Source organism: Antechinus flavipes, chromosome 2 (assembly GCF_016432865.1).
Source record: "Antechinus flavipes isolate AdamAnt ecotype Samford, QLD, Australia chromosome 2, AdamAnt_v2, whole genome shotgun sequence".
Lineage (NCBI taxonomy): Eukaryota > Metazoa > Chordata > Mammalia > Dasyuromorphia > Dasyuridae > Antechinus > Antechinus flavipes.
In genome coordinates this window covers 26875861-26900417 of record NC_067399.1, presented here as the reverse complement: position 1 = coordinate 26900417, position 24557 = coordinate 26875861, and the positions used below count along the sequence as shown (strand labels likewise).

General features: G+C 35.4%; 1 protein-coding gene across 2 annotated transcripts in view; it reads right to left on the bottom strand.

Moving 5' to 3' along the window:
- CTNNA2 (catenin alpha 2) overlaps window positions 1–24557 on the bottom strand; it is a 1459872-nt gene that overhangs the window by 19684 nt on the left and 1415631 nt on the right. The window contains exon 18 of one of the 2 annotated variants that reach the window (XM_051974336.1): window positions 16796–16939. The exons of the other annotated variant lie outside the window; for it this stretch is intronic. Coding sequence (XP_051830296.1) covers window positions 16796–16939 — 144 coding nt within the window. The remainder of the gene's footprint in view (window positions 1–16795; window positions 16940–24557) is intronic. 2 annotated transcript variants of the gene reach the window in all.

The window sequence follows — 24557 nt, the reverse complement described above, 5'->3', positions numbered from 1 at the left end:
TGTTATTCAATATATATGCCTGCCACATCGCTCCTTCGCTCAAAAATCTTCAGTGGTTTCCTCTTGTCTCTAGGATAAAAGACAACTTTCTTAGCCTCTCATCTAAGCCTTCTGTTATCTAAACCTAATCCTGCCTTTCTCGCTTTATTTCACTTGGCTGCTCTTAATATCTACTACACTACAGCCAAAATATTTTCCTCATTTTTTCTTATCTTCTCAAATCTGCCTTGGCCTGTGCCTTACCTGCTCATGTACTTTTTTCCTGTTATTGAAATACAGTATTTCTCCTTCTTCAAGGTTCTTAAGGACCTTGAATAGTTTTAGGAAGTCCATAATGGGGGAAAATTACATTTTTAAAAATGCAACAATACAACAAGCATTTATTAAGGACTTATAGGGGAAATCATTTTATTCTAAACTTAAGAAATAAAACAACATAGTAGAATGGAAAAAAAGAAATAATTGTACATGAAAACTGAAAATCTCTTATGTAACAACTTGTTATTCTTTTAAAATATGCAATATTTTCATTTAATTTAATAAGGTAATATATGCTATTTTAATTTAATTTAATAAGGTAATATACCCCCCCTTTTTTTTTCTTGCCCTCCTCCCCTCTCCTATTGACTGACATTGTGCCAGGTGCTTTGTTAATAACAAAGGTTATTTAAAAAAAAAAAAAAGCAGAAGGTAGTCCTTATTCTCAAGGAGCAATCATTCTACTGGAAAAGGAAACATGCAAAGACATGCAAAACATACAAGCAAGATAATGAAAGGATAAATTAGAGCTAAATCTCAGAGGAAAGGGAATAAAGAAATGAATGAATGGGAAAAGCTTCCCTGTAGAACACTGGATTTTAGGTGGGACTTAAAGGAATTCTAGAAAAATGGGGAGGCAGAGAATTCCAGACCCAGGGGACAGCCATGTTCAGAGTTGGGAGATGGATTGATTTTGCAACGAATAATTAAGAGTTGAGTGTTTTTGGATCACAGAATATATTGAGGTGAATTATAATGTTCTCTGTTCAGTTTTCTTGGGGCCTCTGAGGCAGCCTTAGTTTCAATTCAGTAATCACCACAAGAACAGCCAGGTGTTAAAGTCAAAATCCTTTATCGTCTCTTTCCTGGGGCTGGGCAGCTTTCTGGAGAGCCTTTCAGATCAGCCTTAGTCTCAGTGGGGGAAGTACAGGAGGCCAGGCCAACCACCAGGAGCCTGACTGAAGGTGAAATGAATTTCTATCTCCTTGGCTCCAAGAGCTTCTAGTGCTTTTGTCCTCTGTGGCTCTCAGTCCCTGCTTATATGCTCCACACTGAGTATAAACCAATCATTATATCACTAGGAAACCATTATTTGTTGTAAGATTAAATCACTCATACTGAACCATGCTAAACTAGATAACCATTGTCTCATCAATTCCACTTAGTTATTACCTTGTAAACATCCTTATTTTAAGTTCAGAGTTCTGGCCCATAATAGTGAATAAAGTATAAGAAGACTAGAAAGATAATAAAGAGCCTATTATTAAGTGATTTGAGCATGAAATATAAGATTTTATATTTTATCCTGTAAATGGTAAACATTAACTGAATATTTTTGAATTTGAGGATGTGGTGTTGACCAGAACGATGCTTTAATAAAATTAATTTGACAGTGGAGTGGAGGATAAACTGAAGTGGGAAGAAAGTTGAGGTGAAAGGATCAATCAATAGGCTATTTAAAGAGTTCAAGGGTGAGGAGATGGGGATAGGTGCAAGAGTAATGGCAGTTTCAGAAAAGGGGATACATATGAAAGATTTTACATATATATAATTGATAGGGCTAGAAATAGATTGAATATGACTAGATGAGAGGGATTTAGAAGTTGAAATGACACCTACCTTGCAAACTTGAGTGACTGGAAGAATGATATTATCCATGTAATTAATAGGGATATACAAAAGAGGGGGAGGTTTAGGTGCAAGATGGGGTATTTCGAGCCCCTGGGCCTTTTAAGGCCCCCTAAATAATTTGCTAAGGTAAGCGCAAGCAATGAGGAACCGAAAGTTAGGTACAACAACCTCCCACTGCTTGAGTTCTATAATCTTGCATGGCCATAAATGAAGTTATATATATTCAAACAGCCCTTGGCTGGGGAAAAAAAAAAGGTTCCCCACCCATGATTTAAGGGGACAAATTAGTTCAGCTTGGGGTGTTTTAAGTTTTAATGTCTTTGAGGCATCTACTTGAAATGGTCAATAGGTCATTGGAAAGGAGAGATTGGTGGTTAGGAGAGATATTAGGATGATATAAATAAATCTAAGAATCATTAGAATAGAGATTTATCAGTACAGAATTGAATATGCTGAGATCTCCAAGTGAAGTAATATATATATAGAGAGAAGAGGACCCAAGAGAGAATATTCTAAGAGGGTATACATAGGTTTCAGCAGAATGTCAATTAATTCATGGCATCATAAGAGCTAATAATTAAAGTTTCAAGATTTGATTCAGGAGCTGCCTATTATTCTATCAATGGGGAAGTAGTTACTAAACGAATATAAGCAGGCTTTTGAAGGAAGATGGCATAAGACATATTATTACAAATGAATACTTGGGAAAACTAAGTAGAGAGTGATATTTATGGTTGATTTTGGGGTCTTTCCACACTATTCTAACTTTTCAAATGTCTTTTCAACAATTGCAATTAAATAAACATTTTGAAGTGCTTTCTATGTAACACAAAAAAGCAGCCGCTTGCCATAATGGATGCAATGCTAGGCTTGGAGTCAGAAAGATTTCATTTTATATCCTACATCTGATGCTATCTGGGTGACTCTGGGAAAGCCCCTTAACCTCTATGTTTTTCAAGAAATTGCCAAAGATATGATTATTAAAACACTGAGGAGAGAATAAGTACATTCTTGGGTATGGCTTGAGGATGATCTGGCAATAATTTCATGCTGGAACTGGGGTCAAACTCATGTGCCCTGGGATAATCAACAGTATAGTGGATGATTGGTGGAATGGTGCTCTGGAAGGATTCATGCTCCAGGATAGTGTGTTAGGGACCGTCTCAATTTTAGCACTTGGGAGAATTACCCCATTATCCTGCCCCAGTTTCACTCTATCAAGAATATAGAAAGGAGGCATGAGTGCAAAGGCACAGGTACCTAATATAAGTAGGTCTAACTTTTGTCCAATGGATGTGCTTTCCATGTCAGTAGTGATTCTTTATCTCTATGTGGCAGAGCCACCCCATAGATATCTTGTGATTTTTTTTTGACTGAATTTGGGAAAATGAGTCACCAGTTCCAAGATTAGGCCCAGGGTGAAGAGCATTGTCTTCGGAGTCAGATCTAAATCCAAATCCCAGCTTTAGGACATTATGTTTTTTCCTGATGCCTCAGTTTTCTAATCTATAAAATCAAACAGAAATGTAATTCTTCCTCCTCTTGCTCCTCCTCTTCCTGTTTCTCCTCCTCCTCTCCTCCTCCTCTTTTCTTCTTCCATTCTTCTTCTTCTATTCTTCTTCTAATTTTCTCTTTTTCTTTTCATCTTTCTCCTTCTCCTCCCTTTCCTTCTCCTCCCCTCCTCCTTTTTTCCTCCACTGCTTTCTCATTTTACTCCTTAAGTTTTTCCTATTCCTTTTTCTTTTTTTTTATTCTTCTCCTTTCCTTTCTTCTCCTCCCCCTCCTTCACCATTATCATCCCTCTCATCATATGATGATGCTTTAGTTCTGAATATAACTATCCACAGCCACATATATTTCACATAGTTCTGAAAAATTATGTAAAGTATGAGAAACAAATATAACAATAAAAGATGAATCTCTCCACTCCAAAAGAAAATTTGAGTTCATCTTTCATTATAAAGATGAGAGGGAAGATATGAAGAAACAGATATCATTAATCAAGGGCTCACAAGAGGACTTCAAAATAATGCATGGTTTAGAGCGGTGATTTTAATTAAATTAATTTTAAATTTCATCAGTTGAGCCATAACTTCTAATAATGGAATGTATTTTGTCTGTCTTTTCTGAAATGTCTTTTAAACATTTTTAGAACTGGGCTCACCTTCATTTTGCTCCTCCCAAACTAAATTTTGTCATTTTATGTTGCTTTCTCAATAACCCAGAGCCACAGAAGTTCCATGTTAGAATAGTACCTCAGTGGCTACTTAGGACAGACCCTACTTGAATACCAATTGTCTCCACAAAATCCCCTATCATATGGTTGGTTATCCAGTGCTCATATTAGAATTTGGAATGAGCTGCCTCTGGAGGTAGCAGGTTATCCTCCTCTGGAGATATGTAAGTAGACATTTGTCAAAAATGCCATGGGGAATCTTTTAAGTTCATAAGTTGAACTAGATGGCTTCTAAGGTTATTTATAACTGAAATTTTGTGATTCATTTGTATACTTCTGCTAAGTGGCAACCAATTATTTCTGGAGGCATTCTGTTATATTTTTTGATGGGAGGCTAAGGACTGAGAAGAAATTTATTAATACCAACTCTGTGCCAGAAACTTGGCTAAGTGATGTGTGTGTGTGTGTGTGTATGTGTGTGTGTGTGTGTGATCTCATTTAATCTTCAATATCCCTGAAAAATATATGTCATTATTATCCCTATTTTACAGTTGAGGAAACCGAAGCATATTGAGTTTAAATGTCTTGCCCTGAGACACACAGATAGTGATGTATTTGAACTTACTTCTTCCTGACAAAAGGCGTAGTACTCCATCCAATGCATCACTTAACTGTCTAAATGAGACAGTAAGAAAGGGATGAGTTCTTTATGAATTCAAATGACTTGGGCCAAATGACTTAGAGTCTTGGGTCAAGAATTAACAGATATGCTTCCTGAGCCATTGTCAGTGATATAAAAACAAAGCAACTAGATTATATATATATATAATATATTATATATAAAAGCAAATCAACTAGATATTTTAAAGACTGCTCACCATTCTTTTTCTTTCTTTGGGGTGTCACCAATTAATTGATTCTTCAAAAACGGGAGTAAATGGAATCATAACTGTTTGATTCCCGGGAAAATTCCAAAACTTTTTATTAAGGAGATAGTTAAAAAAAGAAAAAATGATAACCAAGAGTCATTATGGCTTAAGCAGCTAGGTGATACAGTAAATACAGCAGATCTACAGTCAGAAAAACTTGAGTTCAAATCCACTAGCAGTATGACCTTGAGAGAATCATCTAAATTTGTTAACATCAGTTTCCTTATCTGTAAAATAAGCTGGAAAAGAAATGACAAACAACTTTAGTTATCTTTTCCAAGAAAACCTAGAAATGCGATTACAAAGAATTAGAATAACTCAAAAGACTGAACAACAACAATGGCTTAGGGCAAAATAGACTGAACTTTCCTTTTTTGACAAAATTATTAAGCTGGCAGATCAAAAAAATTTCATCTATCTTGATTTCCTATATTTTAGCGAAGCATTCAACAATCTTCTGAAAAATATGGGGAAATAGGGTCAAGATGAGAATAAAATTAAATGAAGTCAGAACTTGTTGAATTATCTAATTTAAGTCACGGGCATTAATGTTTGTATGACATTCGAAGGAGGTATCTAATAGAGAGAAGAATCCAGTGGAATATCCTGGGAATCTGGGTTAGAATATTAAGTTTAGAATAGTAATATCTAATAAAATGAAATTAAAGAATGGTAAACATGAAGTTTTGACATTTGTGCTAAAAACAAAGTTATATTCACAAGTCCAAAAAAGGGAGAGGACTATTTAGACAACAGTTTATCAGAAATAATACTGTGACTTTTAGTAATTTTTTAGTTCAATACATTTTTGACATAGGACTTAAAAAGAAAGGCAATGCTATCTTGGACTTCATTAAGAAAGGAATTGGGTACTGTAGCAAGGAATCAATTGTACTGGTTTACTCTGCTCTGATTAGATCATATCTGAATTAATGAGCTCAAATGATGTTACTGATTGGAAAAGGTATAAATGAGTTGGAGAACACCCAAAAGAAGCAATCACTAAGGTGAATAGCCTTTAGTTCACTCCATGGAAGGAACAGCTAAAGCATCAATGTAGAGAGGAGGAGACTGAGGGGTGGTTTATAGAAAAGTGAACATGGCAACTTTTATCAAGTATTTGAAGAGTTATCACTTGGAAGAGGGCTCACTTTGAGTCCAAGGAGCAGAGCAAAGAATGGATGAACATAAAAAAGAGGCAGATTTTAATCATTCTAAAAATCAGAATCATTACATAGAATTACCTTAGTAGAATTAAGGTCGACTCAAGACAAAGTGGCTTTTTCTAGAAGAGGCCCTCAGGTTGAGACTACTAGTTTCTTGATCAGAAGTAATTGGGACTGGATGGCTTTTGAGGTCCTTTGTAAATCAGAGATGCTCTGAGTCTGTGGCTGGGTTTGAGGCATGGCTCTGAGGGCAGGCCTCCTCCTGACGGGGGTCATTCCTGTCCAAGTTCCAGGCTAACCGAGTTAAAGAATGATCTATAACCCAAATCACAGAGACACTATTCTATGAGCTTTACTTCTCTGTAAAATTGGAAATAACCCGGATCTGGGTCCAACAAAGAGCCTCTATGAAGGATACAATGTTCCCTTACAAAAGAAACTAAGGAAACACTAGATACCCTCAATATCACAAATTCAAAGAACAGAGGACTTTCAAAGGGCTGGACATCCATTATTGCCAAATCACATAGAAATGTCATCGAAGGCCACAGTGAAAGAAATCCCAGAATTTCTGAAATGGGTGAAGAAAGGAGAAAGAAGGAAAGAAAAACCTAAAGTTCTAGCCTCTCTCTAAAATGGAACTCGCAAATTGTATTAAAATGGAAACTATTAAGCAGTAAATTAAACTGACATTTAAAAAATTAGAGAGGTAAATTCAATTTTTCATTCAATAGGCTACTTGGCAAAAACACATTTGATGAGAAGATGAAAGCAATATCAAGAATAATAGGACTACAGATAAAGAAATAAACGTGGTCACAGAAACCATCTAGTCCAACTCTGTTTTACTGAGGAAGCTGAGCTCCTGACAGGTTAGGTGATTCGATCAAGATCATAAAGGTATCATAAAGGAATCAATGATAAAGAATGAACATTTGTCTCCTACCTTTTAAGTCTTTTCCATGTTTCCTTTTATATTGAGAGAGTTAAATAGACCACTGAGCCTGAAGTCAGGAGGACATGACTATAAATGTGATTTTCATCACTTATTACTTTGGGGATCATGGGCAAGCTAGTTAATTTCTGTCTCAATTTCCTGAAATATAATATGGAGATCATAATAATCACCTTATAAGGTTATAAAGATCAAAGGAGATAATGTTGCAGATTGCTTATCACAGTATCTGGCACATAATTGATACATAATAAATATATGTCCCTTTCCCTCTTATCTCTTTCTGTATTCACCCTGTTCTTGGAAATCTTGCAAAATCATCCATGGACAAGGTTGCTTTGCCTTCCAATTTATTATAATATTCTAAGTTTCCTCCCCACTTTCTGTTTTGAAGTGATTACTGGCTCACAATTCTTCTAGTTATTTTGAACTACAGCTGTGTCTATGAAAACCTATTGAATGAAAAGTTATCTGGAGTTCCTACTGCTCTTAACTTTCCCTTGAAAAACCTATTATCTCCTATAAAAGCTCCAGTTCCTTGCTCACACTATACTCTGATATAAAATACACCTTGCCGCTAATTTCCAGCCTCGCACATACTGAGGAATATTTCAGGCAATACCAAATAGAAGTCATTCAAACTGAAAAGTCACCTAAGCTGATGTGTTACCTTCCCAGCAGGAGTCTGATCTGAAGAGGTGATTTCTCTTTTTAAAAGTGTGAAATGGCGATTACTTGTATTAAATGAAATGACTGATACTATTAAAAGTAGACATTCTGAGTAGATCCATCTGGTCCCATCTGGTACATTGTCAAAGAGCATCCTACATGCTATCTATTAGCTGTCCCACCAAAATGTCTTTTATCAACTGGCCAGTGACCTTTGATCTCTAAATTGATGACTATGGCCAACCCTTGATGATCTTCTCAGGGTCATAGACAGGAGTTATACATACTTACTCCCCCCCACCCAAATCTCTCCAAGAACTTTATTTTTCCTCTGTTCCTATGACTTCTGGGCAGTTCTCTTTGATAATTTCCTGGAAGACAGTGTCCAGGCTCTTTTTTTCATCATGTTTTTCTGGGAGTCCAATGATTCTCAGATTGTCTCTCCTGGATCTGTTTTCCAGGTCTGTTGTCTTCCCCAGAAGGTATTTCACATTTTTCTCCATTGTTTGATTTTTTTGGATTTGCTTGACTGATTCTTCTTGTCTCCTCGAGTCATTCAATTCCACTTGTTCAATTCTGATTTTCAGTGAAGTATTCTCTTCACTCACTTTTTTAAAATCTTTCTCTAATTGTCCAATTGAGTTCTTTTGTTCTGTGGAATTTTTTTCCATTTCGCCAATTTTGTTTTCCAGTTCACTAATCCTATTTTTCAAGGATTTTACTTCTTTATCCACTCTCTCTTTAACTGACTTCTCCAGGCTCTTTTGCCAAGCCTCCCTCTCCTTTTCCCAAGCTTCCTTCTCCTTTTCCCAAGCCTCACTCTGCTTTCCCCATTTTTCTTCTAGCTCCCTTGTGAGAGCCTTTTTAATCACTTCTATGAGGTTCATCTGTGCTGAGGAACAGACGATCTCCTCCTTTGGGGAATCACCTGGGGACTGCCTGTTTTTAGTCTCCTCAGGATTTAGAGTCTGCTCTCTATCTGTGTAGAAGCTGTCTAGGGTTAAAGTCCTCTTCAGCTTCTTGCTCATTCTGTCTATTAATCAGAGACAAACTACCAAAGAAAAACAGAAAAAACTGGAGTCTTTCTTTGGGGGGGGGGGCTGGGTGTGTTATCGAGCTTCCTCTACAGACTTCAGGGGGCAGCAGTGAGGCACTAGCAGGACTGTGCTGCGCCTGCGCTCTGAGATCCCAAAGCGTGCTGAGTCACTGAGGGGGGGGAAGGGGGGGGCGGCCAGGTCCTGAGAGACTCCAGCTGTTTGCGGTTGTGTTCTTCAGCCCCGGTGTTTTTAGCTTCTCTGCTGGGCTGTTGACTTGCTGCAGGTTCCAAACCTGTAGCGAAGCTCTCCCCGCAGAGACGGCTACGATCACTCCCCACCCCCTCTCAGCTCTGCTCCCGTGCTCTCACTGCCGCTGCCCTCAGCCTGCGCCCGATCTAAAACCGCCCCAGCCCTCCAGTAAAGACAGACCTTTCTTGGCGGATCTCAAGGATGGCTTCTCTTGGTAACTATTTGTGGGATTTTTTCAGTCAAGCATTGATTCAGAGGCTTGTAATGAAGTGGATAGTGAGAGAAAGCGCGGAGCTTATGCAACTGTGAGCCTCCTCTCCGCCATCTTAACCGGAAGTCTCTCCAAGAACTTTAATGCCAGATTTCCAAAAACCATTCTTCTCTTTCCCTTGTCTAGGAACTCAATCAGTACTCACTCTCTTCTGCTTTGAGATCTGATGCTTCAGGGAATAAAAATCAGCAGCTCAACATACATACAAAGTCAGATGTCCTAGCCATCTTTAGAATCAGAAAATGGCAAGTTTTTATTAAAAAAAAAATGGAAGAAGAGAGCTCTGTATTTTAAATTACCTTCTCCATCCAAGTCAAAGCCAAAAGTAAAAGCCAAGATTCAGATTTCTCATCTCCAAACTCATTGATTTCTAGCTTATGACCTTTACAGAATTATTTAATCTCATCTATTTCTGGAAGACTAGGCTGTTAAAGGATTTTACAAAACCATTTAAAATGTGAATGGCTATAAAATATTATTGTTGTTAATAGGAAATGAATAATTTAGAATCCCTAATTAAAGAGCTATATGCTTTCATAAAGAAAAGGTCTAGCCCTGTGATTTTAACTGCATGGGAAACTCAGTGTGGAAACTTCCGTCACTGATATGATAAAACAGTTTAATAGAAAGAACACATCTGGAGTCAGAGGATCCAGGTTCAAATATTGCATATGGTGTAATTACTTGTGTCATCTTGCAGAAATCTCTTAAATCCTCAGGGCCACAGTTTTGTTTTTCTTAAAAAGAGTATGTTGAGCTAAATGGACTCTCCAGTTCCTTCCAGTTATAATTCTATACTTCTGTTATATGAATCAGAGACACATCTTTGCTGAATAGTCTCTGCGAGTGGCTTGGGGTAATGCAAAATTAAACTCCTGATACTAATTATCTATTTGATTTATAGGAGTCACTTCTCCAATCCAGGGTTACGTTCCCTCATCCACAAATGAAAGTTGAACAAAATGGCCACTGAAACTCCTTCTAGATCTATGGCCCAATGATCTCAAAGGCCAGATAAAGAATTGGAAGAGAAAATGGAGACCATTCAATTGTTTCATTTCACATGTGAATAATCTGGCACCTAGACAAGTTATTGTATTGTCCAAGGTAATGGAGGTAGCAAGTGGACAGAAGTAGGATTTTAATTCTGGACTTCTATTTCATTGCTTCTCAAGGATCTTCAAAATGATATAGAATTTGGTTGCTAGGAAAACTACAATAACAAACTGTTTCAGCTATTTTTCTTCTGCAAACACAAACCAGGAATTGTGATACAGAAGTTGAGACACAATACTGGAAGAGTTTATATCCAGTTCATGGTACTTCCTGTATCATTTTGGGTAAGTCACAATTTCTCTGGTCTTCAGGTTCCTCATTATTCAAATGATATGATTGTCCTAAGATGTCTTCTGAATTTTCCTTGGGTACTTGATAATCTGGAGATTTTATAGTTAATGTTTTCTGGTTTTAAGTCCTATTTCAGATACTTGCAAATGCTATGACTGGGTAAATCATTAAGCTTTCTCAGACTTAATTTGCTTATCTTTAGAATATGTATAAAAATATGTGTAGTACCTAGCTACTAGGTTTATTATAGGAATCAAAGTACAGAATGTATATAAAACAAATATTCACAGATTTTTCCAAAGTCTTAGTGTAATTAAAATTTTATTAAAACTTTTGAGATATCACATGTGCATGTATGTGTTTACATGATGTGTATATGTGTATCTGAAACTAGTTGGAACAGTGCATAGGATATATGTTGGATATGGAACCAGGAAAGCTTGAATTCAAATTCCAATTTAAGACATGTCCCTTTGTCTCAATTTCCTCATCTGGAAAATAGGGATGAAAATAATAGTATCTGCTTCCAAGGGTAGTTGTGATGATCATAGGAGTTGACATACATAAGCATTTTTCAAACCTCGATACACTCTAAAAATGCTAATTATCAGTAATATGTATACAAACATCATGTTATTAATAAAGTACTTTTATATTAGATTAGGTAATATTATTAACAAATAAAATTATATCAAATATTTATTACTATCAATTTGTTGTTCACAATATCACTGATGATGATAATGATTGATTATGAATAAGTCACTAATAATATTACTAGTGTTCCCCGCAAAAGAGTTTGGGACATTTAAATTGGGTTTCATTTCAGAGTCTATATAGTTTTGTGATTTGTTTTGTTTTCAGCCTTACAAATTATCCATCCTTGGTGGCAACCATTTTCCTGAGTTTCTCTTGAAAGTATCTCAAGGTTCCTTTAATGTAGGGTAAGTGGCAAAGAAAATATGAAGTAGCCATATGTCCTCAGGTCCTAATTGAAAGAAATGATATCTTACATCCAATGGCAAGACTGTTGAGACCAATGGTACCAGAGAGATTTTCTGAAGGCAGGCTGCCACTGGCATTCACCAGTCAACATCTCAAAGGTAGTACAGCACCTCAGTTTCTGGCAAGAAAAGAGTGTGTTTTTATTTGCACAAAACCAAAACAACTAAGGAGAAAAAATTTAGGCACCTCATTCTTTCTTATCTTCTAGGCAGGGAAGTGTTCAAATGAAACCTAATATTTTCAGAAACATCTTGGCAGAAGTCACACTCCTCTGAGAGAAAAAGGAATTGTGAACTAAAGCAATGCCGGTGTTAAAAGTCAGACTAGATGAAAATCATGTGATTCAAGGTTTCTCATGATTCTCCTCCTTTCTAGATTTTCAAATCTATTCTCTCTTGATTGATCCAAAAATGGACATGGTAATAATTAATTCTATCCCTGAACCTTTGGGGATAAGAAGAAATTCCTCAATTCAATTTGAATCAACAAGCATTTATTTAATCCCCATCAAGACTGAGAATTCAGTGAAAAAATGAAAATGGTCCCTTTCCTTTAAAAAGCTTACATGTGACTTTAAGAAAATGGAAAATGTATTGAATCTCTATTTTAAATAATCCCTAATATCAAGGTATAGGAGTAGGGCATTGTTTGGGGGGGGGAAGGGGGACTGAAGGGCAACATGATGACATAATGAATAATGCTGGCAGGTAGGTGACAAAGTGAATATTGCACTAGAATTGGAATCAAAAGACCTTAGTTCAAATTCTGCTTCAGACACTCCATCAACTAGCTACAGAGTTTGGGTAAGTCATTTAGCTAGCTCCTCATCTTCCATTTTCTCAGTTATAAAAATAGAAATAATAATAGTGTCTGACTCACAGGGTGGTTTTGAGGATCCAATGAGATTATATCTGTAAAGCGATTTTTCTAAATTTAAGATACTAAATGCTATTCATCATCATATCATCATTATTAAGCTTATTATTGAATTTTGTGCTTTTATGGGCACTAGGTTGCACAGCAGAGTGCTGGACTTAGAATCAAGAAGAACTGAATTTGAATTCTTGTTAGGACATTTAATAGCTGTGGAATCCTACCCAGGAGAATCACTTGGCACTTTTTAGTTTTAGTTTCCTCTTTTGGAAAAATGAATATAAAAGCAGCACTGAACTCCTGGGTTGCTTTTATGAAGAAAATAAAACAATCTGTGTGAAGCACTTTACAAATATAAAAATGCTAGCTATCATTTAAGACAGTTGAGAGGAACCATAGTGAATAGAACACTAGGCCTGGTCAGGAAAACGGATCTTATTCAGTTCAAATCTGACCTCAGACACTTACTAGCTTGGCAAGTCACTTCATCTTGTTTGCCTCAATTTCCTCATCTGTAAAAGGAGCTGGGGGTAGAAATGGCAAACCAGTCTAATATCTTTGTCAAGAAAACTCCATGTGGGGTCACAGAGTCAGGCACAACTTAACAACAATAATAATTCAATGGTGGAAGGAGCCTTAGAGAACATTATCTTTCTTTTATACAAGAAAGGGAAGCTTGGAGTGAGGTGATTTGCCTAAGTTCATATAATTATCTAGAATCACCTACTTATGATAGGTGCACTCAGAGGCTAGACTTGTAGTCAATGGAGCAAGCTATTGTTTTGGCCAGAGATGAACAGGACTTTGGATTTATGACATGCCATCCAACTACTTTGGCACATGTGGCAGAAAGAAAATATCTGGATATTCATAAAAGGTAAGCCATATCTCCCAAATGTTGTGTTATTCATTAATGGGAAAAGGAGAAGGGAAAGGCAAGAAATATTTAATATCCTTGGGGATGGAGATTATTTCACTTTTTGTATTTGCATCCTTTGCACCTATCATAGTTCCTGACCCATAGTAGGTTCTTATAAATATATATAATAATATACACATATTAATATATATTTATATATAATATTATATTATGAACATATAATATAAATAATTGTATATAATTATAATAATTGTTGGTTTATTAACAATAGAATTCAGAGCACTATCCGGTACTTTCTATCACAACTGACTACTCAGTTGTCTTTTGGTGTTTAAAAGAGAAAGTGACAACTCTATAACCCACACAAAATAGAAAGAAAAACTTTATAGAACCAGAAATAAGATCATGCACACAGAGTATAGGAACTGCATGCATGAAGATGGCATTCCGTTGACATAACCTCCCATTGCACAACTGCACCACAAAACTGTTCTTAACTCACGGAGCTTAGAGATGGCCATGTTCCATATGTTTGTAAAATATAAGCAATCCTTACCTGGTATCTGTATGAAGGATTGACAAGAAAAAATTAACAACTTGAACTATGAATACATACTGAATGCTTTTACTGTGGAGGATTTCTGGGAAAGTTTTGTACTCACAGATGGACTGAAACTCTATTCTTGGTATCAGGGAAAGGTTTCTGGGGGAACATCAGCTTAGTACCCCATGAAATATGTTGATCATCTACATTTGGATGCAAGTTCTGCTAGGGCCATGATTTACTGGAAAATCTTTCTCCCAAAGTCCAACTAATACACTGGCATACTTGGACAAATAGTTTCCCCAATGGAGTCGTTGCTTGGGTTTTACAACTGAAGTGATAATATTGATAATACTGACCTCAGTTGTAATTACAGCCCATTTGAATGGAAGGGGAATCCTGCTTGTTTTAACATTTGTCTCCCTTGGGTCTTTCTTTTTAGCGCTTTGTCAATGATTACTTTGCCATGTTAAATAAGGAATTGCTAACAAACAAACAATCAAAAATAGACACTTGGGAGTCCCATGGGAACTAAACCGGAAGGCAGATCTCACAAGGTCCCTTGGTATCAGCATTGAAAAAACCCCAATGGCCAGGGAGGGCAATTGCCTATTGATGAAGAAATCAAAATACAAAGAGGGAGATGAAACTTTAGCTGCTTGTTCCCAGTTCTGTTCAGGTGTGAACATCAAGGGAGTAATGCTAGCTTGGTTAATTTCTTTGCAAATACAATAAAATGTTCATATTTTAGACTTTGTTTTCTCAGAATTTCTGACAATTCACAGTTTTTGACCTGAGTTGATCCTTTTTATTTACAGAAAGAATCTGCTGAGCAAAAAGTAGGAAAGTTTTTTTTTTATTTATTTAAGAAAACTGTTAACAAGATGTCAACAAAGCACACTAGAAGTTCATTGTTTAATCTATGTGCTAATTACATAAAATGCTTACCTATGCACTTAAGCTGGAATCAATTTGATCTCTAGGAACTTTTTATTTTTGTTTTAATATTAGAAGGATTTTATTATTATGTCAATATGAGTTAAAGAATGTTGTCCCGAAAATACATATATGATGAATAATTTTCTATGGGAATAACTATTCCAGAATAGGAGTATCATTTCTACTTAAGTGGCCAGTATCTAACAAGAATGCTTAATAAATTGATTCATTAATGGGTAACTATAATTTGGAGTTCGTTTGAACTATTCAACAACATGCTAACCATTAACAACATGCTAATCAGATGAGACATTTCTCTGATGAAATTTCATTTTGGAAGAAGATGGGAAAAGGAATGTAGCCAAAAGGAGTGTAGAGTATGTTTTGTGGGGTGGGGGAATCATTCCTACTCTTTTTGTCTCTTCTGTTGGTCCATAGAATTTTTTGTTCATGTGACTTACCAATAATGGACTCCTTACTGTTGGGTGAGGATTCAAAGAGCCAAGTTATTATTCTATTTGTGTGTTTGTGTGTGTTGTGTGTGTGCCTTGTTGGGCTATCAACAGAAATTCTATTTTATATCAGATAGCATGGAAGATAAGGCAAAGGATGGTAAAGCTATCCCACCCCAGGAAACTTAGTTTCTTTCATAAAAATAGGTTTGTCTCACTTGGTCTTTGAGTCAATGATAGTATGGAATGATGGGATTTTAAATGTCAGAGTGGGAAGGTAGTATTATTTTGTCAAAATTTTGCTCATTCATTCACTTCTAGCCAAAATCCATACTGCTATTCAATCATAGATAAAAAAGTTTTAAGGTATGAAACAAAGATTTCCCCTCTTTGTAATTCAAAAGGATTATTTGGGTTCTAAGTTTTTGACTTATGTGTTCTTCTCTATGCCAAAGTGACAAAGACTCCATTTTTACAATAAAGAACCCTGTTCTACCATTTTGTAATAATGCTGATACCTATATAGTTGTAATAAGGACACAAGACACAGAAAAGGGAGATGAGGGAGAATGTAGTAATTATCACCATTTTGTTTTTCTTTCCAAATGTTGAAGAATATATAAAATACTAATCAATAAAACCAGAAGCAATAATGCAAAATAATAATAGTAATGATAATAATAATAAAAGCAATAATAATAACAACATATGGAACAACATCCTTCATTAGCAATTATATTCTGAAACAATTCTGTTTAAAGAAAGTCAATATCTTGATATGTCTATGGTTAATAAAATAGAGACAACATCTATAAATATCCTCTGCTTAATTCTGTATATGGAGAAAAGAACTATTGTTTAAGTTTTGAACTTCAAAATGTTTATTTGAGTCAGAATCTATTTTGTATGTTTTTACTTTTTCTTTGTTTTCAGTCTATTTATATATTAAAGTTCCTCTACTGGACTGTGAAAGGCAGTAGACTGAATCTCTGGCAGACATCTTTCAATAATAAAGTCACCCAGGAAATCTGGTGGGGGAAGGAATCCTCCTAGCCCTCCAGTTTATTCCATAAGCTACTGGGGCAACTAATGAATGCAATTCACTACTCTTCTTTGTGAGATACTTTTCAGGTTTTAATTGAGCTCAGAGCTCAAATGGTGTGGCCATCACTGAGACCTAAGATTTTATCATTAGGAATAGCATTAACAATGGGATTATAGTAGAAGATTGTCACCAGAATCTAGGACTCTAGATCAAAACAAGGAAACAAGAGGAACGGTTCTTTACCATCCAGTGTTGGCCAATGATAATATGGGTCTGGATAGACTCACCCCCGCACCCCTCAGATCCCCTCCATGCCTTTGTGACTAACGTTATCAATGAGAGAAAGATTAGAAAGTGAAGTTACTCACCATGGAAGAATCACTGCTTCCACTCCCGAGCAGAGCTCCCTCAGCACAGGTTGGTAGATGGGTAGAAAGTTGACTAGCCCTGCCCCCATCTATGACATCACAATCTACCTCATAAAAGGTAGTGAAAGTGTTCTGAACTCCTGTCTGATTTCCGAGAGATACAGAAAAGAGAGAGTGAGAGAGAGAGCAAGAGAAAAACGATACCCTACTTTGGGAGAGGGGGAGGAAGGGAAGGGTAAGGGTGAAAAGGGGTAGGAAGAGGATGGGACAGGGAAGAACTAGAGGGAGGAATTTTGTTATGAAAGAGTTAAGTTCAGTAAGAGACAAATGGGTTCTTTATATAAAGATATCCTATGATTTGAACTCCACTTGCTGGCTGCCATTGAACCTTGATATCCACCATCTAGAAGGAGGATGAAGAAGTATTGTGCCTTATAAGGCACATCAAGGCATAGGTGGTGGAGTACTGGGATGGAAGGTCCTAATTAAAGTTCTGAAGATCACCAAGAAAGAAAGCATGGGCCACAGCTCTTAAAGCCTGGAACGAGAAGCTAGGAATTTTAGATGCTGTTGTTAGAAGTTCCACTGCCCTGCTGCGTGACCTTCAGCAATTTATTCAGCCTCTGCATGCCCAGCTGTGAAATGGGGCCAAAAGGATACTCACCTCTTTCATAGAAATCAATGCTGTTTGAATTCATTGATTGTTCCTAGTGAAACTTTTAGTTATTCTTCTTTTAAGATGCTCAGATTGTGTGAAGGGCATTGAGTTTTACAAATCAATAATGCCCATGAGCCATTTTAAGAGAGTACTTCCAAAAGTGCCATTGCAAAATAATAATGTCAATGTTGGCAAGTGTTTAGCATGTGAGTCTGTGTGTGTATGTGTATAGTCCAAAATGGATTAGTCTTGGTGCATAATTCTCCTTTAGTCTATGTACAGTTTAAGTTAGAATAAGCTAACTAAATGATTTTAATTAAATAAGTTGAATAATGTTATTAAAACATATAAAAATTTGGGGCACCCTGTATATTTATGAGAAAATATAAACAGGACTATGCAAATCAGTTGAAAAATTAAGTGTGATGGCAAGCTATTTAGATTCTCTATGTAAGATATTAATTTAATGAACCTAAGAAATCACAGTGACCACACTTTGCTTCTTGATTTTGCAGTAATTGTATAGACATAGCTTTCATGCAATGCCATGTCTAATCCATAAGGGAAATCAGACAGAATAGCAGAGTATCATAATATGATCTAGGGAAGAACACTGTGAAAAGCCAAGTAAGTAATTGACTGGAAAGTCATTTTTGTCCTCAAAAAAAAAAAAAAAAAAAAAAGATCCCTTTGGAGGTTTCAAAAAGTGTGCAATGACCAAGATTATTTAAATGGAAGGCACTTGTAACCAACCATGGTGGATTCCTTTAAAATTTCCCCGTTGAAATAATACTTCACTATGAGTAGAGAGCTCCAATTATAATTTGCAGCTCTTAGTGCAATGTAATGAAAGATGACTAGGGCTTCATCATTGGTAGAATCGGTCAAGTTATTCAAAATGGAGAACTATAGCAATTCAGTTTTCCTTTTAACTGAAAATCAGCTGTTACCAAAACTAATTCATTAATTATATGGATTTTTTTTAAAGAAAAAGTTTCTAAAATATATGAAAACACAGACAAGGGGAGAACACAGTCTAAATTATCCAAAAGCATTAAATTCCAAATACATTCTAATTTGGAAACATTATCATATCTCTCTTAAATAAAAAAGAATATTGGCTTATTTTAGTGCAGCCAATAAATGGGACAGTCATTTATCATTTGTAAACAAAATGCTAAAATTTTACTTTTATTTATGTGACCCTTTCTGTGTGTGAATTATTGAGCTTAAGCAAAAATTTCTGTGTTGGATAGTCCTGCAGGACATGCCAAAATGATTATAGTCTTCTCCCTACAACCAACCAATTTGACTTCGAATCTAAAAGATTTTGAGAATAAATTTAAAGATTTTTTTTGTCCACTTTAAGCAAGATGGCATGGATATATCATAATACTTCTAAAATGGATTTCAAGGGTTTTTTGCTCTTTCCTAACAAAAACCTACTTTAATTGTTGAACAATGACTTCAGGACCCCAATGCAAAACTAGGCTGAATCAAAATGATACCTAGGGGTGAACTGTGCTGGATTTTGGGTGAAGTGTTGAATTAGGTATGATTGAGTGTGAAATTTGCAATGATGCCTTTAGTTGTGTTAGAAATCCCTGAGTTCAAGTACTTTTTCCCTAGAATATTGTAACAGAATCAAATTATATCTGTTTCTTTTTATGACTGAAAATTCCACAGTCATCCAGGTATGGGCTAATCTTGATCCCACTTCTCAATACCCTATTTCTATCTCAGTGCAGGAAAATTTTAATGGTCTTGAACGAACAAATACAATACTTTGTGAAGCTATGAATTAGAAGGATTCCAAATATCCAGTGGAAGTATTATATCTTGATGGTCACAGATTGAATATCAGTTTTGAATTTTTTAATTGTTTTATTTTCTAAGTAGGAAATAAGACTTAGGAAGGGAGTGTTTAGATGAAGAGCTCAGCAGGGCTCGTGATTAAAAGTCAGATGGCACCACTTCTTTCATATGATTTTTGTTTGTTCCAAAAGAACCTTTCACAGATGTATTTAAAGACTAGCTAATTATGCATATGATAATTGGGATGTATTTTTCTGATTTTAACCTATTAGGTTACAGTCACCATTCCATTGGCCAAAAGAATTGCTGTTGAGTAGCAAAGCAAATGAAGATTGGCTTTGATAACATCAGATTTTAAAGTGTGAGCCTCCCGGAATGGAGGGATGATGTTGCTTCTCCTGATGCAGGATCTCACATTTTGGCAAGGGCTAAACAAGAGAAAAGTCAGTTAATGGTCTTCTGGGATGATGGTGAGTGAAATTCCCAAGACTCGAGCCCACTCCTCCTTCCCCATTCATCCAACTGCATTGTAACATAAATCTCAAGGAAAAGATTATATTATTTGGTACTGATAAGACAGATGTTAGATTCCTGTTTATAGTCTGGGGCAAGTCATTGATTGAAATAAGAGTATTCAGAGAACAGGGGTAAAATGAGATGCTGGAAATATTTATGAAATGGGAAAAGTAGAAAAAAAGCTAAGTAAGAATTATTTGATTTCAAGAAGTTGGGGAAAAGATGAAAACATGAGAAACTTATGCTTACAGGCCATCAAAGAAGGGATGGTTGAATGAAGACTCAGGAAATGCAGTTTGAAAGAATGAAAACACAGAATCAAAGAATTTCTGGGTTGCAAGGGTTTTCACTGGACATCTAGGTCAGACATCAAGAAACATGTCCAATTTGCTAAGTCTATATAAATAAAAATGGTACCTTTTCTGGGGATTGGGCTAAAAAAATCACAACATATGAATCATTTAAACCAGACTGGAAATAATCATTCAAAATAGCCTATAGAGTCCAAGAAACCAAGGAAACTTTAAACACAAGGAGATATCCATCAGCAGACATATGGGTATCCTAGGCAAAGAATACTTCAAAACAGAAATAAAACAGAATATATGCTTTGAATGAGGCATATGAGACAGAAAATATATATATATATATACACACCCTTTTTTTTTCTTTTACTGAGAAAGAACTTGGGGAATGGTATAATTCTGAAATATTTTTGTCATGTGACAATATAAGTGAAATGAATCAGACAATCTTCCAGCCAAGAGGACTAAATACTATTCCAGGGAAGCTGTGGATTAGTGCTGTGTATTGGGAATACAAAACTGGAGTGAGTTTAAAATCTCAGAAACTCTTTTCCTTAAGGTAACAGTGATCACTTGTTTATGAAAAGCTAAAGTCAAAAGATGAGCAAATCCAGAAGTGAACACAAAATCCCAGCTCAGAAGCACTACTGGTATATTTAAATTCCCTTTATTCTCAACTGAGCCACAAGAAATAGAAAGCAGACATAAATGATAAACAAGATCTGCAATCTATTCCGCCAATAAGTTTAATAGCTTCATTTTCCAATTTGACAAAATTACATAAAATGGAGAGTTTTCAGATTCATTTTCACTATTTTCCTGAGGCTTCAATCTACAAATTAATATCAGAATAACCCAACTTGAAAGGATAAGAAGGAAAACTTAGATAATTCATATTTAAAAAATAGACTAAAATATCATCCAGAATTGATTGTAGCACACACATCTCTAATTTAGGAAAAGAAAAAGAACTAATGGATTTCACAATTTTAAGAAATAATAAAAAATTTTAAATAAATAGTATATTTATCAGTAATTCTCCTTATGTGGAAAAAAGAGTAATCACATATGGATTTGTTCACCTTTATACATAATACTGCTTTAAAATATCTAATATTTTTCAAGGACCACCCAAATATAAAATGCCTCCTTGGGCAAAATGTTTTCAGATGAAAGCTGAAAGTTAATAACTAATTGGCATAACCAAAGTTATACCAATATCATATTGGAATAATGTTTTTTTTTTCTAACATTATATAAAATGCCATATAAAATCACATAAATATTTGTTTTTTTTTTAATAATTCTTATTATCCTTATTAGCTGTGTACTCATCTCCATTCAAACAGGAACAATCAGATTATTATAAAAAGGTCTTAATTGTTTTCCCAATCTAAACTAACTAAAACAAATAAACAGAGCTGCCCCCTATTTATCACAGCACTATCAAATTTAAATTTCTAAAACTCAATCTAATTATGTCATTGTCCCCCTCAAGAAAGTCCAGTGGCTCTCAATGATTTACAAGATAACCCAAATCCTCTCTTTGTCATTTAAAGCCCTTTATAATCTGGTTCTATACAAGCTGGCTCTAGAACACCATTTCTGATTTATTCAACATTACTCATATTAACACATTCTATATTCCAGCAAAAGTAGTTTTCTATTCTTGGTATACAACACTGCATCTTCTATCTCTGAATTTACACAGTATATATTTTGAGTCTAGAATGTTATCCCTCCTTGCCTCTGCATCAGAGCAACTTTTTTGTTTGGTTCAAAGTTTGGTTTAAATGTGATTTCTTATATCATACTTATCCTAATCTCTATTATATCAGTCTAAGGCTCTCAGCTGATCTCCTCAATTACTAATGTCAGTTCCTACACACACACACACACACACACACACACACACACACACACCATACATACCCACACACTGAATTAAACATTTATCTTTATATTTCATAATCTATTTACAACATATCTATATACAGATCGGTATCTATTGTGATAGATACAATATAACTATCACATAGATAACATATATATTTGTGTGTGTGTGTGTGTATGTGTGTGTCTGTGTGTGTGTTCAACTTTGGGGAGGTGAAGCTATCCATTTCTCATGGTCTTGCTATCAGTTTTTTTTTTCCTATCCATTAATCCATAATCCATAATTATTAAAAATTTGACCCAAAAAAGGCTTGAGGTGATGTTCCTTATATTTTAATTGAGTAATAGTAGAGAATTAAGTGAAGACCTCCCCTCTGTACCAAAAAATGGTGTATCTAATGAGAGAATAAGAAGTTGTAAGAAGGGATTTAGTATTTGGGGGCAGATGACCATGTTAGTCTGATAACCATGCTGCAGAAATAGTCACTTAATCTTTCTATTACAGAAGTAGGTCCTGGGTTCCTAAAACAGGGGTAGTATATGATTACTTCAATGCCTTAAATCCTGGGGAAATCTCCAGTTAATATTAGAGCACTTCAAACCAGTAGGTATGATTTTCAAATCTTTACATGTTATAAAGATTTATGTCCTCAGTTTTCTGATCTGTGAAGCAAAGGGTTACCTAGATTATATTTAATTATCTTTCTTGTTTTGACATTCTAAGATTCTATGAATCTTAGAATTTAAGATTCTATGCTGGACAGAGGCAATTGTTTGTCTTTGTTTTCTCAGATTTCTATGTTCACCAGCTCAATTTCTCTAAATAAACACGTCAGCCTGCACTGGTGAGAAAATCTAAACAAAACAGCTACAGCACAACAGAAAACATTTGAATTCCAGCTCTGCTATCTGGATGACCTCTGGATGATGTCTATTCCACAATATTTCTAAAATGAGATTTTTAAACAAAGTATGTGGTATATTCTTTTTAAGTTATCACTTTTCTGACTACAATGAGCTGAAACATTCAATTGATACGTTAGTTCACTCCTTTAAAAACAAATTGATAAATTCATTGACTGCACTAACCAGTTTTTTTCATGTCTGAGAGAGCTAGCTATAGCTAGGGAAGAGCAGTTAAAGAACTACCACTTATTTTTGATCTGATTGTAATACCTAGTTTAATTTTTTTTTTCTACTTAGGAAAACAGGGGAGGAAGATTATAACTGGGGTAGTTTGCTCTAAGCTATTTTCCAGGGTGCAAAATCTGGAGAGTACAGACAGCAATTTTTTTTGGTGGGAATACATAAACAATCAGCTTCAATATCTATTTAAAAATAAAATTAATCAAAATAGGAATCTTGTTCTGATGGCTAACATCTTCCTTTCCACAACAGAATTTTTAATAAGTTCCTTACTGGAACCAATCTGGAATTATATCCTTGACTCTATGGAAGTATTTGTCATCTGCAAAAAATCACTAATTATTGCTCTGTAGTAGCAGTTTAAATCATGAAAGATAAGTGATTTGTATGTAGTAGAAACTATCTTCTACAATATCTGAATTTCAAAGAGGTTTTGTTTGGTTTTCTCATCGCTACCCTTACAGAAATCTCTCCTTCCTACGCTATATCTTTCAAAGAGCTGCTTATGGGTACTGACATGCAGGAACACGTAATCCTTTGCTGAGTTGCCAGTAGAGAATCTTATTCATGCTGGAAATGGATATCTTTTCCCCTCAGAGGGTTTACCTAATTTTATTTATATAAATGTCAAGAATAATGCAAGAAGACATCCTAACAAGAAATAAAAAAAGATCCAGGAATCCAGACAAAATCAGTTCTCACTTCAGTCTAAAAACTGGGATGTGCTAGAAGTCTCTGGGGAGAATAACTGAGTCCCTTTTGCTTCCTAATTTGATTATTACCATTATAACTTGTGGAGATGTGAGCGTTAGGAGTCTAGGAAAAAAAGTTTGGTAAAGGGAAAAGTCTTAGGAGCTATAACATATAATAGATGTCTCTTGGGGGAACAAGTGGAACAAACTATTATTCTAGCTAGATCTCCACAGCAGGCAGACATTCTCTTTGGAAAGATTAAGAAACTCTTGAGAGAAGCATTTTGATGCTCCCCAACTGCTTGCTCTGGGGAATTCTGCTCTTTAAAAAAAAATTCTGAGAGTGATTCTAGATCTACAAATGATGATTTCACCGGAGGGGATTTCACCACCACTCTGTAAGATGAGTATGACTGCTCTTTGGGAATGCTTTTCTCCAATAAGGAAAAATTAGGCTCACTTTGCTCTGCATTAAAGATTAGTATTTGGGGCTGCATGGGGACAAAAATGGCAATAATGTCTTGCAAGCATACATGTGTATATGATCTGAAAGATCTGAAAGAAACTTGAGGTAGTACAAAGCAAAGCTTAGTTCTTATCTCAGTGATTTGTTGTGCAACATCCAGTGAGTCCTAATAAGTAAAATAAGGGAGATGGACTACGTCAGTATCTCTACTATTATATTTTTTATGAAAAAATTGATATTCCAGGTTATAGCAATATTTTCAAAGAGTTTG